We start from the raw sequence: 15613 nt of genomic DNA on the forward strand, positions 1-15613 counted from the left end.
TTTTGTTTGGATATATATATAAATTGTTCGAGTTTCTTCATCTAAAAAAAAGCGACATTAATTTCTTGTCGACCTAATACTTCACAAATTTGCTAATAATTACAGCGTCCTATGATACTGTCACGTGTAAAGAAATCAGCGTTAACTGGGCATACAACAGCTATATCAAAATTAAGCAGTTTTAACCTGAACAACACCTTATGTTACAAATGGGCTGAACAGCCAAGAGACTCTATAATACAAGTGTAACGGTTAATTTTGAACCATTGAACAGAAAAAAGGCAGCCAGCCAATCACCAGACCGTTTTAACTCCAATAACGGGATTGACTTTCATTTTTATAATACACACTCACGGATGAAAGTACGGAGCACCCTCCTCAGCGGCGCAAAAGTGTACTTTCAGGTCTTTTTCCTGTCGTTCTAACCGTAAAGCCACGACGTCCTGATAACTTTACATTAAAAAGTGATAACTTTATTACAACTTATACAAAATACAGAAAATCTCTACGTTTACTCAGCAAAACATTGCATCACGTGTAGCATGCATATTTGAGAATAAGATGAAATGCAAAGTATGCTTTATTGTAAATTAGAAGTATTCCTATCAGACATCGCGGTGGTGTCAGTGTAATTAATTTAGGGAACATGCACTAACTATAAAAATAAGTTTTTAATTTGCTCAGATTTTGTAAATACAACTTCTTCAGTTGTAGCCTCCCCAGTGGCACAGCGGCATGCCTGCGGACTTACAACGCTAGAATCCGGGTTTCGATACCCGTGGTGAGCAGAGCACATCGTGTAGCTTTGTGCTTAATTAGAAAGAAACGTCTTCAGTTGTAACTTTGTGGTAAATACATTTTCATGCAATAATCTTTACTTTTTTTACGAAATGAGAAAAGTCACTTCACAGGTTTAGTAAAATGGGGGAAAATGTTAGTTTTTTTTACTCAAATCCGTAAATTACAACTTTAAGCAGTCTCTTGTTTTTTAAATTTTATCTTCTTTTTGTTTGTTTTTAATTAAGCAGAAACCTACACAATGGGCTATCTGTGCTCCGGTTTCTAGCGTTGTAAGTCCGTTTATTTATCTATTACATATTTTATTTTTATTTCATATAAAAATGTGATTCAGTGTTTCATTATGATGAAAACAAGAAAGGTTGATTTTTTATGCGAATTTTTCTTAACTGCCTCCTGATTCTTCTACGTTTCAAGAATGGGAGTGTTAATCATTATCCATATGGTGAAAATTTTTGAGATGCTATACACACAGCCATTTATCTTTCTACTAATAGCTGAAACATAACCATCACTTAGATGAGAAGCTTATATGTCTCAGCAATCAGTCAACAACCATAAACTTGTGTTCCAAACACAAAATATAAACTAAAACAACAACAAAAGGAATATATTTATCAATCACTCAATTAATGATAATGTCCTCATTGAAGGCCAACAAAAATGGTTTCCCATTATTCGTTCTTACTCGCCATTTTTCCAAATCCAAGGTTCTCTTATTTCATTTTCTTATGACATCGAGCCAAGTGCCTACCTCTAGTTTTTCTTTCTTCGATTCTACCCATCAGAACCTTTGCCAACCTTACGTCAAGTCTAATTATATGCCCAGATTAACACACATTTCGTTCCCAACATGTATCCACCTGTTGTCTTTGCATGCTTCAGCACTATATTTTTATACATTTATATATATATAAATGTACTGTATATACAGTGTCGATTGGTGTTAGGCTATCAATTATATAAATATAATATAAATTATACCATGTTTTTATGCTGCCATATAGTTTATCAACACACAATTACAAAAATTGTTCCAAATGTTATGTACTACTCATAATTCAACCAAGTTGTTTAGATGCTTATTAACCTATAATTTTTACATAAGCCAATACTGTCTCAAGGATTTTCATGGTTGTAAGTGTTCCATCAGGTTCTTTGCCGTCAAGATATCATTTCACCAAATTTACTGTATGCTTGAGATAGTGTCTTGCTGCAAGATGAATTCCTACACAATGAGGGAATGGCATGTCGATCCAGTATCTATTAGAAGTCAAGGCGCCAGGAAATTTTGTAATCACTGCTGACGGAGATGCAGTCCCAAATTACTGATCCCACACCATTCTTCACAGTAGATGTTGTACATTGACCATGATACCATTCTCCTCTCTAATAATGAACAAACTTTTGTTAATTATTTCTGATCAATTCAAACTTGAATTTGCCTGTTTTTCATCCCACTATTTGTGATCGAATTTCAATCTTTTCATTTGGCTTCCTCTTTTCAACAGTGGTTTTATGAGCAGCTACAAGTCCATTGATGCTAAGTGGTATCTTACTGTTTTCAAGGTTACACTCACATCTTTATTTATAGTAATGTCACTGGCAAGATCTGTATTCAATCCTTGCTTACATCATAAAGAACATACTATGGGATACTTAACATCACTTTTGGAGAGTTTTGGTTTTCTACCTCAACCACTTCCATTATTGCTAGGTTAACATGACCTCTTTAGTTTTACATAAACTCCAACTGAAACATGTAGCCCTGAGACACGTTTGTTGCATAGAGGATCCTTGATCAGCGAAAAGTTTTGATATCTACAAGCTTATCATGTGTCACTATAACCCTGGGACCCATGATTGGATTTTCACAACTACTACAGCATAGTATGACTGCCTATACTTTTATAAGCTATATAATGATGTGGTACTTCCTGACTGGTTGAACTATCAACACATGTCTGCCCTCTGTTGCATGCCGTTTTCATATAATAAAGGGGTGGCATTCCCATAATATTTGCCTTTTATATCCTTTACCTCATTGTTTCTATAATTATATCTAGTAATGTAATGTAACCATATAATATAATTTTTCATTTCATCAATGACAGGTATTTGGGTATAAAACTTGGTGTACTAAAAATTTTGTCAATTTTCATTCATCCTGCTCATGGTATTATGTTGTTTAGGTTTAGTGGAGAAAAGAAATTAAGATGAATAAATAAAAAGGGATGTGGCTTGACAAACCACGTCTGGAAAAGTAAACAAAAACAAAAAGGTGATGCCATGTTAAAATAATTAGGCTAGTAGACCACCAACAAATGGACACTTATCAGGGCAGCAGGGATCAGTAAATCCATATATTTAGGTGGGGGAGGGGGAGGAAATGAGAAAACATCCTAAGAAAGCACTTTTACTAGCCGAGCACTGAATATGCTGTTTGACTAAAGCCCAAGATGTTACATGAAAAGTGGCTGGAACATATTTGAAAAAAAAAAAGAGCTGAAAAGAGACTGGAAAAATTGTGTTCACAACAAACATGAAATAACAAATTAATAAACTCAATAAGAATCTAAATCTCTGGATTTTTCAGACTGCGATAGTTGAGGAAATTGGTTAAGAAGTTAGAATGTTTCTGAAAATCAGAAAGTATTTCTAGAGTTTATCATTATTGGTAGCATTACTGCATCCATATGAAAATTTTTATTAAGGCAAAAAATATAAGGCAAACCTAAAAAATTACTTAAAAGAAAAAAAAAGGGCATTTTATTAATATTATATTACAATATTAATATTCTTACAAATTAAGTAATGCCAAACATTTTTATAAACTTTCAATCCATTTGATTTTTTTCAAAACGTAATAAAAAGCAGTTGAAGTTCTTTTCCATCAAGTGACCAGCTTTCAAACAGAATGTTTACATTATAAAGATTTTGTTTAAAACACTGTACAAAGAGTGTTGATAATTAAAATACTTGTAAAATACTTAAGTGTGTTGAAGGTACCTTATAAATTGATATATAACTACAACAAATGACTCTGACTTAAGATAAGCATATTATTTACATTTATTTTATTTTCCCCTCAATTCTATTTTTACATATGTATGATAGATTTACAAGACAGTCACATGTTTATAGAAAGAAAAAAAAAAAGAGCATCAAATGCTATCGGGCTGTAAAGCAGATGCCCAAACTTGGCTAGAGGGGGCTTCTGGGGTAATCCACTGAAGTGGTATACTAGAGCCTTCAGGGTGATCAGAGGGAACTAAAAACATATCCCATTCTCGCCTGTAAATAAAAAAAATAAAATAAAACCTTAGTATAAGCTATGTCTATAAGTTTATAAAAATTAAAATGGCCAAATGAGCAATAAAAATAAAAATTAACATTTTGGAGATGAACAAATTACTAGTCAAAATCTAATGGAATATGTTTAATAAGAGTTATTCAATCTTGTCATTACCCATCTAGATACATTTTTTATAAACTCTTATGTGACTACACAGTTTGTCATGAGGATTAATAGTAACAGTCCAGTTAATGAAGAAAAACTTTAATATAAGTTTAACATAACAGCAAATGTACAACGTTTCGACAAGGTTTTGTCATCATCCGATGATGACAAATACTTGTTGAAACGTTGTACATTTGCTGTTATGTTAAACTTATATTAAAGTTTTTCTTCGTTACCCATTCAAGCCGTTTCCAACCATTAATAATCAGCTTAAGCGCAGATTAAAAGTACATTAATTCTTTTAAGTAATTTATCCTAAACAACATTTTTTATTGATTATGGTATCTGCTAAAAAATAATGAAAAATGAATTGATAAATTGATTATAAAGACAGAAAGTCTCACCTAATATGTAATAACTGATCCTGACCCTGTTCAGCTTGTACATAAAACTGCCAATAAATGTAGAGAGGATCTTCAACACTGGGCAAACCTTACAAAAAAAAAGAAAGTTCTTCAATTGAAAATAAGTTTTATTTGCAGCATATTTCAGTAACAATTGTAAAGTCATTCTAACCATTTATGTATATCTCCAGTTCTTTTTTATACAATAATACTTAAAATCTTACCTCATAATTATAAAACATCATATGGAGAAATGAGGCGATGCTTGAATAATGCAAACCAACAATAAGCCAAAGGTTTTTGGTTTAAGAAATTAAAGTCACATTTTATGTGTAAATAAATGTAATTTGGGAACTTTTCAGCTTTCTATTACATCAAAAGATAATATTTCTTTATTAAAAAAAAAAGAGTAAACATTATATAAGAATGCAATAACATGTCAACCACACCATATCTGCTCTATCCAGTACTGAAGAGACTTTTCGGACAATAGTAAGGCTCATTGGACTGGTTGGGATATGACAAATATAGTAATGATTTAAATGCACTTTTCTTATATCATCAACTGAAGGAAGAGCAGCTGTTTTGGTGTGAATTAGATTAATTTAGTAAATTGTAAATTTTATTTAAGTCATTACACATCAGAGTTAGGTTTATGATTTTATGTTTGAGAAATGGGAGGGGGGGGGTGAAGCAAACTACATGCTACACACTAGAATAAAGCATGGTAGTTTTAAATTATTTGAACACTTAAGAAATGAAATATACCTTTCTTTTTTACAATACTTCATAAATAAAGGATTCCTCAGTAATGGTAAACAAATGAGGATAAAAAGAAATGTTTATTGACTGCCTTAAAGAATCTATTTTTTGATAAACCATAGTTGCTTAATACTGCCATGCATGCAATGCTATTTTATGTCTGGCTAAGTGCTGAATTAGGCAAATGATGCCCGATAATTGATAATTTTCTATTAATTTCCTAGATATAATGTAGATGGAATTATGTAACATATTACTTAGTTGTAAGAACCAATCTGATGAAAAAACCTCTTTCAACTCATCTAGAACACGAAGAAATCCAGAATATATCAAACTCTAGCTACTTATTAAAAAAAAAGAGTAAAGATTTTTTTGTAGATGAACGTAACTAAGACAAACTGGATACTTTTGAGTGTAAAATATTCCGAGGAAACAAATGTTTCTAAAAACATTATGTACTTAAAACTTACAAGAGTTTCCAAACAGCCCTTCTTTGATCTCCCATTGTTTGTCTTTAACAAGTCTCTCAATTCTTATTCTTCTACGTTCTTCCTCTTCTTCTCTTTGTCCTTCGTGTTCAGTTTCTAGCATAACTTTAATGGCTCTCTCTTCAGCTTCATAGTCTGACAACTGCTGTTTCATTAATTCTCTAAGCCTCGAAACTCTTTCCATAAAAGTATCATCATATTCAATGGATACCGTAACACCTAAAAAGAAAAGACAGACAAAAAAAAACAGCAAAAGAAAATCTGTTTATGCCTAGTAAATAAAAAATTTAATAAAAATAATTATTATTCTTATTTTGATGTAACAACATACAAAATATATTTTATCTTGTCTTTCCATTTTATGTTTTATAAAAGTTTAAATTTCCAAGTGTAGAATTTCTTCATTTTATGTAACATTTGTTACCTTTCATGACTAAGTTTTTCTTTTTTACATCACGAAGTTTCTCAAGAGCTTTCAATCTTTCTAATGCTCGTTTGGCCTCTTGAATTTTACGTCGTACTTCACTTAAAATTGTATCAGCTTCTGCTTTTAGTTCCATTTCCTGATAATAAAAATATACACATTTTTGTACACATATTTTTCTAATGATTAGACAAATGCCAAGTAGTGGGAAATTTCCCATGAATAATATATATAGGTGCTAAATATGTTACTAATGGTGTTACAGATTGCACCTGCACTAAGCACACCTTTACATTAAGACCTGCAAACCGTTCTTATAAAGGGAGATTAACGTTACACAAGTACAGGAATGTTTTCTTGTTAATACATAACAAATAAATACTTAAAATTGCTGATTTATGTCAAAGTTTTTATATTTTGTAATCTCAAACAACAATTTACTCGTGCCTCCATTTATAAATAATCATTAATAAGTTATTCAAAATACCTCAGAACTTTGATTTCTAACCACATACCCTTTTATCCCGTTGAATTTTTTCTATAATCTGTTCTTTCCAAATGCCAATCTGTCTTTCTTTTTCCTCTCTCTCACTCTGTATTTCCTTCATCTGTAGTGTTCTGTATTCCTTCTGCTTTTTTATTCTTTTCTAGAAATGACAAATAGTAAAAATAGAATTAAATGCATGAAATTGTATAAATTAAGATAAAATACTAGTAATAATAAAGTACTTATGTGATTTACAGAGGATACACAGAAACTACTACAATAATTAAAAACACACATGAAATATATATTCTCTAATTGTTATATTCTGTAAATATGCAAGGTATAAGTTTGTACACAGACAGAAGATTAGAAAAATTAAGCTTTCAGTTAGCAATAACCATTTATTGAAAACACATGGAAATACCTTGTTTTTTTATTTTTACTATCATAAATACCATAACAAAATGTGCTTAATGATGTAAAGCTGGTCTCAAGCTATCAAAATGATTTAGGTGTAAAAATACAATACAGTATATAAGCTAACTAGTAGTAGAGATTTAATCAGTAAATGCTTTGAAAATTACAATTTAACCATCTGTATATCAGTAATAATCTTTATTAGCAAAAGTTCTCTACATAAAAAAAATAGTTAAAGATAAAGTAACTTTAAGTCTTTTAGTACTCAAAGAATATTTCTAAACATACCCTTTTCTTTCTTATCTTCTCCATTCTTTGTTTAAGGTTCTTTAACACGGCTGGTTGAAGAAATATTTCTTTTATCTCTGCTAGACGATTCTGAAATACAAATCTGTTTAAAATCTTTAACTCCCAATTGTATCAAGTTATTTATAAATAGCCTACAGTAGATGTTTATGCTGCTCTTTAACACAAATAAACTAAGTAAATATCTCATTGCCACTTTCCATACTTATCTCACCTGTAGTCTTGTGGCCCTACGTAACCTGAAGTTCCACATATCATCATCGGCTGTCATCAGGGAAGAAGAAATAAGGTCTCGAACTTCATTAAGTTCTTTTAAAACAACGAGGGCCTCTTGAAGATGAGAACGAGCATAGGCTATCTAAAAATAAAAACATGCTTGTATAGGAGATAACATTCCTTCATTATTGGTTGATTATGAACTCTCCAATACCGAGCTAGTCATATTCAAAAAAATAAAGTGGAAAAATATATGTGGTTCTCTAGCCAGAAAACCGTAAAAATAATCAGATGATGAATAACACTACTTCAGATCTGTTTCTGGGCATTTATATCTCATTATTTATATCAGTCCTAGGGATACCAATTTGAAAAAGCTGTTGACGATACTACAGTGTATGTCTAATAGTGCATTACCTAATGCAGAACATTTTGAACAGACTTCAGAAAATGAGCTAGAATTTGTAATATTTGTATTCATAACAAAGTCTGTGTTACTTTGCTGAAAGTAGTGGGTTTGGTGATAATGTCCATTTCCTGGTGCTTTAAGAACATTAATACCTTGATGGTATGAAACTTGAATTAGTTGCTAGCAAGAACTAAAGCTGGGTGATTAGTGGAATTTGCTAATCGATTAATCAATGGGCCTATTAATTACATTCGACTAATCGATTATTCTCACGAGACTTGGATATAATAGAAAAAAATAGTAATAATCAGAAACACTAATTTTAATTAGTTGATTATTTCCATGAGTTGCGATACTAACCAATAAAGTTACACAACCTTGAATTAATTAACAAAAATAATGAGAAAACATAATGGCAATCTTTTGATTTCTTGCTTTGGTTGGTAGTAAAAGGACCTCAATGGTGGAATGGCCAGTGACCTAAGGATATCAAAAATTCAAAGTGTATTGATATTTAAAGAACTTGGATTTGAGAAATCTACTATTCCTTTTGTTGATACACAAATTGGGAGTTTTAATAATGCTCCAAGGATAAAGAAATTATTACTGTGTTAATTTTCTCAAAGTATAAGAAATCTAGAGTGTGTTAACACCTTGATGACAAATAAATATTCAGGAGTATTAATGCCCTGAAAACAGAAGGCTGACATGTAGGAACTCGTCAAACAGAATATAGAGTTCAGTTACAAGAATATCTCAGACTGGAATATGAAGCTATGAAACAGAATTGATCATTTTATCAAGCTAGCTAATAGTTATCAATAAAAAAATGAAATTCAATTAAAATTGTCTTTGTATTTGAAATTGAAAACAAATAACAAAACTATCAAAGTAAAAAAAAATAAATTTGACAAATTAGGCCTAACATAACTTTTCAAGTTTACATGTACAAACTCAATAAAAGGTACACAGCATCTAATAATGAATAAAAATGCTGCAAATCTAAAAAATTTTTGGCAAACTAATTGAGAAAATGCCAATTATATAGAAAGCTTAGGAATTGTAGTTTACTTTTCTCACAAGCAGTTGGATCCTTAATAACTTCCAAATGTTTGGTGTCAGTTGAGTTTGCTTGATAGGCTGGACCTGACAATGAAAGGTTTATACTTCATAGAACACCATTCTATTCAGGTTGTAAAACACATAAGAGTAAAGTGACTGCCCAGTATTATGTAGGTTCATTTGTCACAGATTTTTGGTTTTTGCCATACAAGTCAAAATTGAATGAATAATCAAATATGTTGGTCCATACTAGATTATTGCAATCTCAAATGAAAAGTTTAAAGAATATATCTTGGTGGAGGTTTGGAGAACCAGCCACCCCTGATAGGTTGCTCTCATTTTAAATACAAACAACAGAAATATTTCAATCAACATTATAGTGTACAGATCACAGCAATGGCTCGGTGTCAAGATAATTTTGTTGACTGGAAGCTTTGAACATGTTTAATGAGTCGGGGATATAACATTCACTGTCACAACATAATGGGAAAAGAATCTTGAATGTCTATTCTCTCAGAAGAGCCAGATTCCCAAATCCAATCCCGATGCATAAATATGCGGGCTCTTCAGCTAATACTATACTTACATACAGAAAAATAACATCGGGGTAATGATGATAAACAATATCCATTCATTCATGAGAAATTGTAACTTTTTAGGTCATATCATGGGGTGTTTTTGTCATAAAATTCCACAAATTTAACCAAACAATCAGTTTAATAATTTCACCATTACAAAAACAACAACATACATCTTCGGACTACCAGGTCCTTGGACTAATGGACTGTCACCAAGAGTAAATGTATTTAAAATTTTTAAAGCAAGTATCAAATTATTGGTTTTCCTTCTTCAGTGGTAATTTTTAGGGTTATCAATAGTTTCTGATTTTCATTTTTTCATAAATGTTTTCAGTATACTGAAAGTGTTTTATACTGCCAACTAGTATTATTTTCATAATGGTAAACTATCTCAATATAAATTAAATAAAATCACACAAAAAAATAAAATGAAATGATTAATAAGTTAAATTTCCATACTATTTTAAATTCATGTCAAGACATTTGATCCTCTATATTAAAACAATGTTTCTGTTCATACTTTAAAAAAATGAAACAAAAAAAGTATTATTTTGGAAGAAACTTTTGGCACACCAGTTTTTTAAAAGATAATATGAACGTATCCTATTTTGTGAGTTGTTAATGTCAACATGACCATGTGGCCACTATTTTCTCTTAAACATGCAGTAATCCACTACTGATCTTTTTTGTAAATTAAATAAACTGATAATCAAATAACGAAAACATTTTTTATTATCACTGACAATAATAAAGCATTTTTGTTTAAAGCATGACAACTGAAATTAAAGATAACTAAGTAGCCATAGGATAAACATAGAAATAATGTTCAATAAATAAGCACTGAGTTATCAGAATATTTTGCCATTGTCTACTTTACTCACTAAATCTAAGCTTATCTGATGTCTTCTTATCTAAAAACAAATTCTGTAGCTTTCAAACACAAGTATTTTCACAATAGAAAAGAACGTATGAAGAACTTATAAAACAATTCCTAGCTCTGTGGTTTGTTCCCAAGTCTTCAAAACTTTCCACTGAATGCTTTTTGTCACTGCTACAGGAACTCCAACTAACAACTTTCCCACAAAACCATAAACTACTGTTCAATCCACTTTGTTTACTCTACTGTGAAGTGAGAAGTCTAATTATTTCTATCAACAATCATATTTAAACTTTTACAGCCATTTTCAGAGCTGTGTTTCATCAGTAAATGATGAAATAATTTGATGTGATATCATAAAAGGGTCGTAACATGGCGTGTACAAAAACAAATTAGCAAAAAGACAAAGCAAATGTTACAAAATAAAGAAATGAATTAATACTAATTCTTAAGGGGTTATAGATTCTTAGCAAATTTAATCTATTTTTTAGGATGGGCAGAAAAATTCTAAAAAAATTTTCTAAATGCTTTGTTTACAAGTGAGATACTCCAGAGCTGCATGGAACATTTGAACATTTTTTTTATTTATTTTTGTGAATTATACCTAACAAATGTTAAAAAAAAGACAAAATATCAATTCTAAAATATTTCTGACCTAAAGAATGTTGAAATAAAGTCAGAATTGTTTTTCAAAATTTGATATGCAGGTGTTCTTTTGACACCTTGAAGGTGTTCACTGATCTGAATAGGGTAGGAAAGTGTGGAACTTGAAAATATTTTGTCAGCATTGAAGCTCAAATTTCAGGGTGTATAAACTGAACTTAAGATTTTTTACAATAATTAGTTTTGTTCGTAATTACCATTTTAAACATGGATTATGAACATAAAATCGATGTACTATTGCAAACCCTTTTCAGAAGTTTAAAAACTGTCTGACTTTTGTGGCAATAGATGTAAATAATATATATTAAACTTTGTTGAGTTTTTTAGTTAGAGCTATATGTACACAATGATTCCCAAATGTACTAAAGCATAAAATTATTTTGATAAAAGTGATAGCAAAAAAATATGAAAAGCCACAAAACCCTGATACAAGTATATCATAGTTTTAATCAGATTCACACGAGTATATTTTAATGAATTAGACAAAAGTACTCGTTTAATAATCAATGTAAATTATGTATGTGTACAAGTACTTTTAAAATGTTCCCAGAAATGTTTATCATCAAGTTCCAAGTAGATGCATATCCAAAGTATTACTCCCATTATAACAAATTATGAAGAAAAATTTTATGTAAATCAGATGTATGCACATGTATTAATAACTAGGTTATTTAAAAAAATAATAACTTGACTTCAAAAAGCCTTTTTTTTTTGCATTAGATGTCAAACCCATATGAAAAACTTTCCACTTACAGTAATATCTGACTTCTGCTCACTTCTTTGTACTTGTTGATTTGGTTTTTTCTTTGAAGACAACCATCCTTCAAGCCACTCATTATCACTCTCTCTTAGTGTCTTTGCAGAAGACTGTGTGATTGGGCCTTGCATACATGAACTGGACCAGGTTGTGACAGGAGCAAACAAGCTTTGTGGTTGTTGAAGTGAAAGCTGAGTGGGGATATGTAACGAACCAGATGAAGTTGGCCCATGAACTGTAGTAGCCAAATATGACTGTTGCGGATAACAAAGTGAATGATTGGCAGTATTGACTTGTGGGGGCAAAAAAGTTGATGCTATTTGGGTTGAAACTGGAGGTTGTGCTGTTGGCAATAATGTTTTCACAGAGGAATTAGCATTTCCCGAGTATGATGCATGTGAAAAATCAGATGCTGCTTGTTGCTGTTTTCGCATGCTTTCACAAAGGGGAGGTGGAGGAAATGACATAAATGAAGCCCCTGGGATCTGTGGGTTGGTAAAATGATTACCTGAATATTGGGTGCTTGAATATGGATTATTTGACCCATTATTTGAAACAGCATGTTGAACTGGAGTTACCGAAATAGCTGACTGAGGATGATTTACTACATGAGGTAATCTTGGGGGTGGTCTTTGTAGATCATAGATTGGAGGATACTGTGAGGGCAAAGGGGGATATGGATGATTAGGCACTTTCTGTTGAATACTTTGATACGGTAGGTGATGGTGAACATTCTGATGGTTCTGTGATGGTGGTGTAGTCATACCTGAATGAGAGAAAATATTTTATTTCTAATTGTTTCAAACATATGATAAGGTAATTCAATGTATTGTCAATATTATGTAGCTTAAAACAACTATTTTACATATTGTAAGATAAAAACATTTAAAATTGCAAAATAAAATGTTTAATTGTAGATTTTCTAGTAATATGGACTCGTGTTTCAGCAGAATTTTGGTAGAACAAATAGTACCTAATCAAGAGAAACCAATATTCTGTTGAAACATCTACATGTGGAGAGCATAAAAAGACCAGGAGTGGAAATTACTTGTCAAGTGCTTTTGTGGAGGACATTACAATGCATGTTATCAGTTTAATTGCTGGTACCACAATAACAGTATTACTCTAGCAGTAGCTTAATACTACTTAACTTGAAATTTTGGATCTTAGACCTGCTTTCAGTAACACTTTCTACAAGTGCAGAAATGACATTTGGTGTCTTTCACATTAGAAATCTATTGATCTCCAGGTAATTTCAGATTTATACATTTTTTTTTTTATGTTTACTCAATAACTATGTGACTGCACTGTAGATACAAATTTAGATTAGGATCTAATATTACTTTAAAAATGTTTATAGAGGATCTAGAACTGAAAGGTGAACTTTTACTTCTGTACTTGGAAATGTCAAAAGTACAAATAGACAAATGTTTGAAATTTCCCATTCAACGGAATTTTATACTTTATTTGAAAATTTATGTATAGCATACTCATTAACAGTTTAATCATGTTACACTTATAATAAATTATGTGCAATTTCAAATTAAATATGGTGTGAAACTTTAAAACTGCAACAGTGAAAAAAAAAAGTATTACCAAATGTGATATCTCAGTACAGCAAGTAATGACAATCAAAACATTTTATACTTAAGTGTAATAGACACAAAAGTATTTTACTGGAAAGGGTTCAGAGGAAGACTACTTGGAAGTTTCCAGGGGTGAAAGGGTTATCTTACAAGTTACAAGAATATTTCAGGATCTATTAACTTATTTCTCTTGAGAAAAGTAATGTAAAAAGTTTTACTAAAGTTTACAAGTTTATCCAGGGAATATATAGGATAAGATTCCCCAATTTCTTTATGCTATATTCAGAAGGTGGTAGGATAAAATGACAAAAGTTAAAAGATTAGGAAAAAACAGGCCAAGCTCCAGTTAGTATAACATAACAAAATTTGAAGACAAGGGGCCTGTTGATCCATCTCTGTTGTTCCATCCCAAACTAAGGTTACAAAAAAACACTCACAGCCAGCTTTTATCATTTAAATATTTTTCAAAACTTTCTTAATTTGCTGCATCCACCACATCTGAAGACAATCCATTCTGAAAGCCAACCACACTGTTACTAATAGTGTTAGTAACTGTCCTCACTGAATACAAATGTTATGATGAAAAAATGTACATTTATGTCCCCTATTCTTCTATTCTTACAATTAACTATAAAAAAAAAGATACATCAACACTTTGAATTACCTTAACAATTTTAAACACCTCAATCAGATCCCCTCGAACTCTTTTTTTTTTCAAAGCAAAAACAATTTCAGAGATCTTAATCTGTCCTTGTAATTTGTATGATAACCTTTCCATCCTAGGTAGTACCTAATACTTCACTAGTAATCATAGAACTGATAACCCTCCTCTGAATCCTTTCCAATAATTCAATGTCCTTCCTAAGGTAAGGAGCAGATAAGGCCTAACCAGTGATCTGTACAAAATTGTAAATCGGGGAACTGAATTAATTGAAGATATTGATTAAACGTGGAAAACGTTTAAAACAAACTTTTAAATATTCAAGATAGGCATGTTCCTTTATTATTTATAGTATACTAAAGTATTACTACAGATTTACAAACCACAACATTAAACAAAGATCCATATACAAATAATTTTATATTTTATGGCTTGATATTCAAATATCTTGATCAAACATATTAGCATGGGCGCCCGCTGGAATGGACAAGGGAGGGTCACTTGATACCCCTGGATTTTCAAAAAGAAAAAAATACTAGATATGTAAAATTATTCTTCATGTTATTGGAATATCATAAGGTATTTGTTTTCGATTTCCTACTTTTTTCAAACTTGAGTTGCTTGACCCCTCTATTTTTTTTCTGCGGGCGCCCTTGCATATTAGTAATAGTCACTAATAGTAATACTAATAATACCAGTTGACATTTTAAATACATTATAAATACTAAATTATTCATTATTTGACACCAAAACTAGCATTACTATTAGTAAAGTGAAACGGGCATTAGAAGAGAAAGCAAGGTTTTGTGACTGAAGTAATTAAAACCTGAGGTAAGTGAACGCTCTAACCCAAAATTCAGGCAGTAAGTGCAATGATAGATCTATATATTTCATTTACCTGATTCTAAAATTAGTGTCATAAGTTTTATTTTGCGATATTGTGTCACGTTTATCTGTCCATTACTACAACAACGATATGCTCCTGGCGACCTCTCTAGGCCTTACATAATTGGCAGGCTAATAAAAAATAAACATTTAGTATTTGATTTTTATTATTAATAAAATAAAGCATTTCTTCTTTCATAGTGAATATAATTGTGCAGATATATTTGGAGAAGCTATAAAAGTAGTGTGCGCAACTCAACAAACGTATAAATAAAATATTATTCGAAATTAAATCTTAAATGTTTATTTTATAAACATACCTTGACTATAAACTGCTGAGAAAGTTTATAAGGTTTGTTTCGACACAAGAGGG

The 15613-nt window shown here is 31.0% G+C and overlaps 1 protein-coding gene across 2 annotated transcripts; it reads right to left on the reverse strand.

Annotated features, from left to right (window-relative positions):
* Window positions 1–3852: 3852 nt before the first annotated feature.
* Window positions 3853–15342, reverse strand: LOC106463310 (programmed cell death protein 7-like). Of its 2 annotated transcripts, XM_022390784.1 has the most exons (10): window positions 15254–15342; window positions 12105–12874; window positions 9243–9317; window positions 7761–7904; window positions 7529–7618; window positions 6852–6983; window positions 6337–6475; window positions 5895–6131; window positions 4663–4750; window positions 3853–4092 (listed from the first exon to the last, which is right to left on the reverse strand). In XM_022390784.1, the coding sequence occupies exons 1-10, from the start codon at window positions 15273–15275 to the stop codon at window positions 3963–3965; spliced, it is 1827 nt and encodes a 608-aa protein (XP_022246492.1). In that variant the 5' UTR covers window positions 15276–15342; the 3' UTR covers window positions 3853–3962. The 2 variants fall into 2 exon arrangements, with proteins under 2 accessions (XP_022246492.1, XP_013778782.1); XM_013923328.2 differs by lacking the exon at window positions 9243–9317.
* Window positions 15343–15613: the final 271 nt, after the last annotated feature.

This window comes from Limulus polyphemus, unplaced genomic scaffold, assembly GCF_000517525.1.
Source record: "Limulus polyphemus unplaced genomic scaffold, Limulus_polyphemus-2.1.2 Scaffold1374, whole genome shotgun sequence".
In the NCBI taxonomy this organism is placed as follows: domain Eukaryota; kingdom Metazoa; phylum Arthropoda; class Merostomata; order Xiphosura; family Limulidae; genus Limulus; species Limulus polyphemus.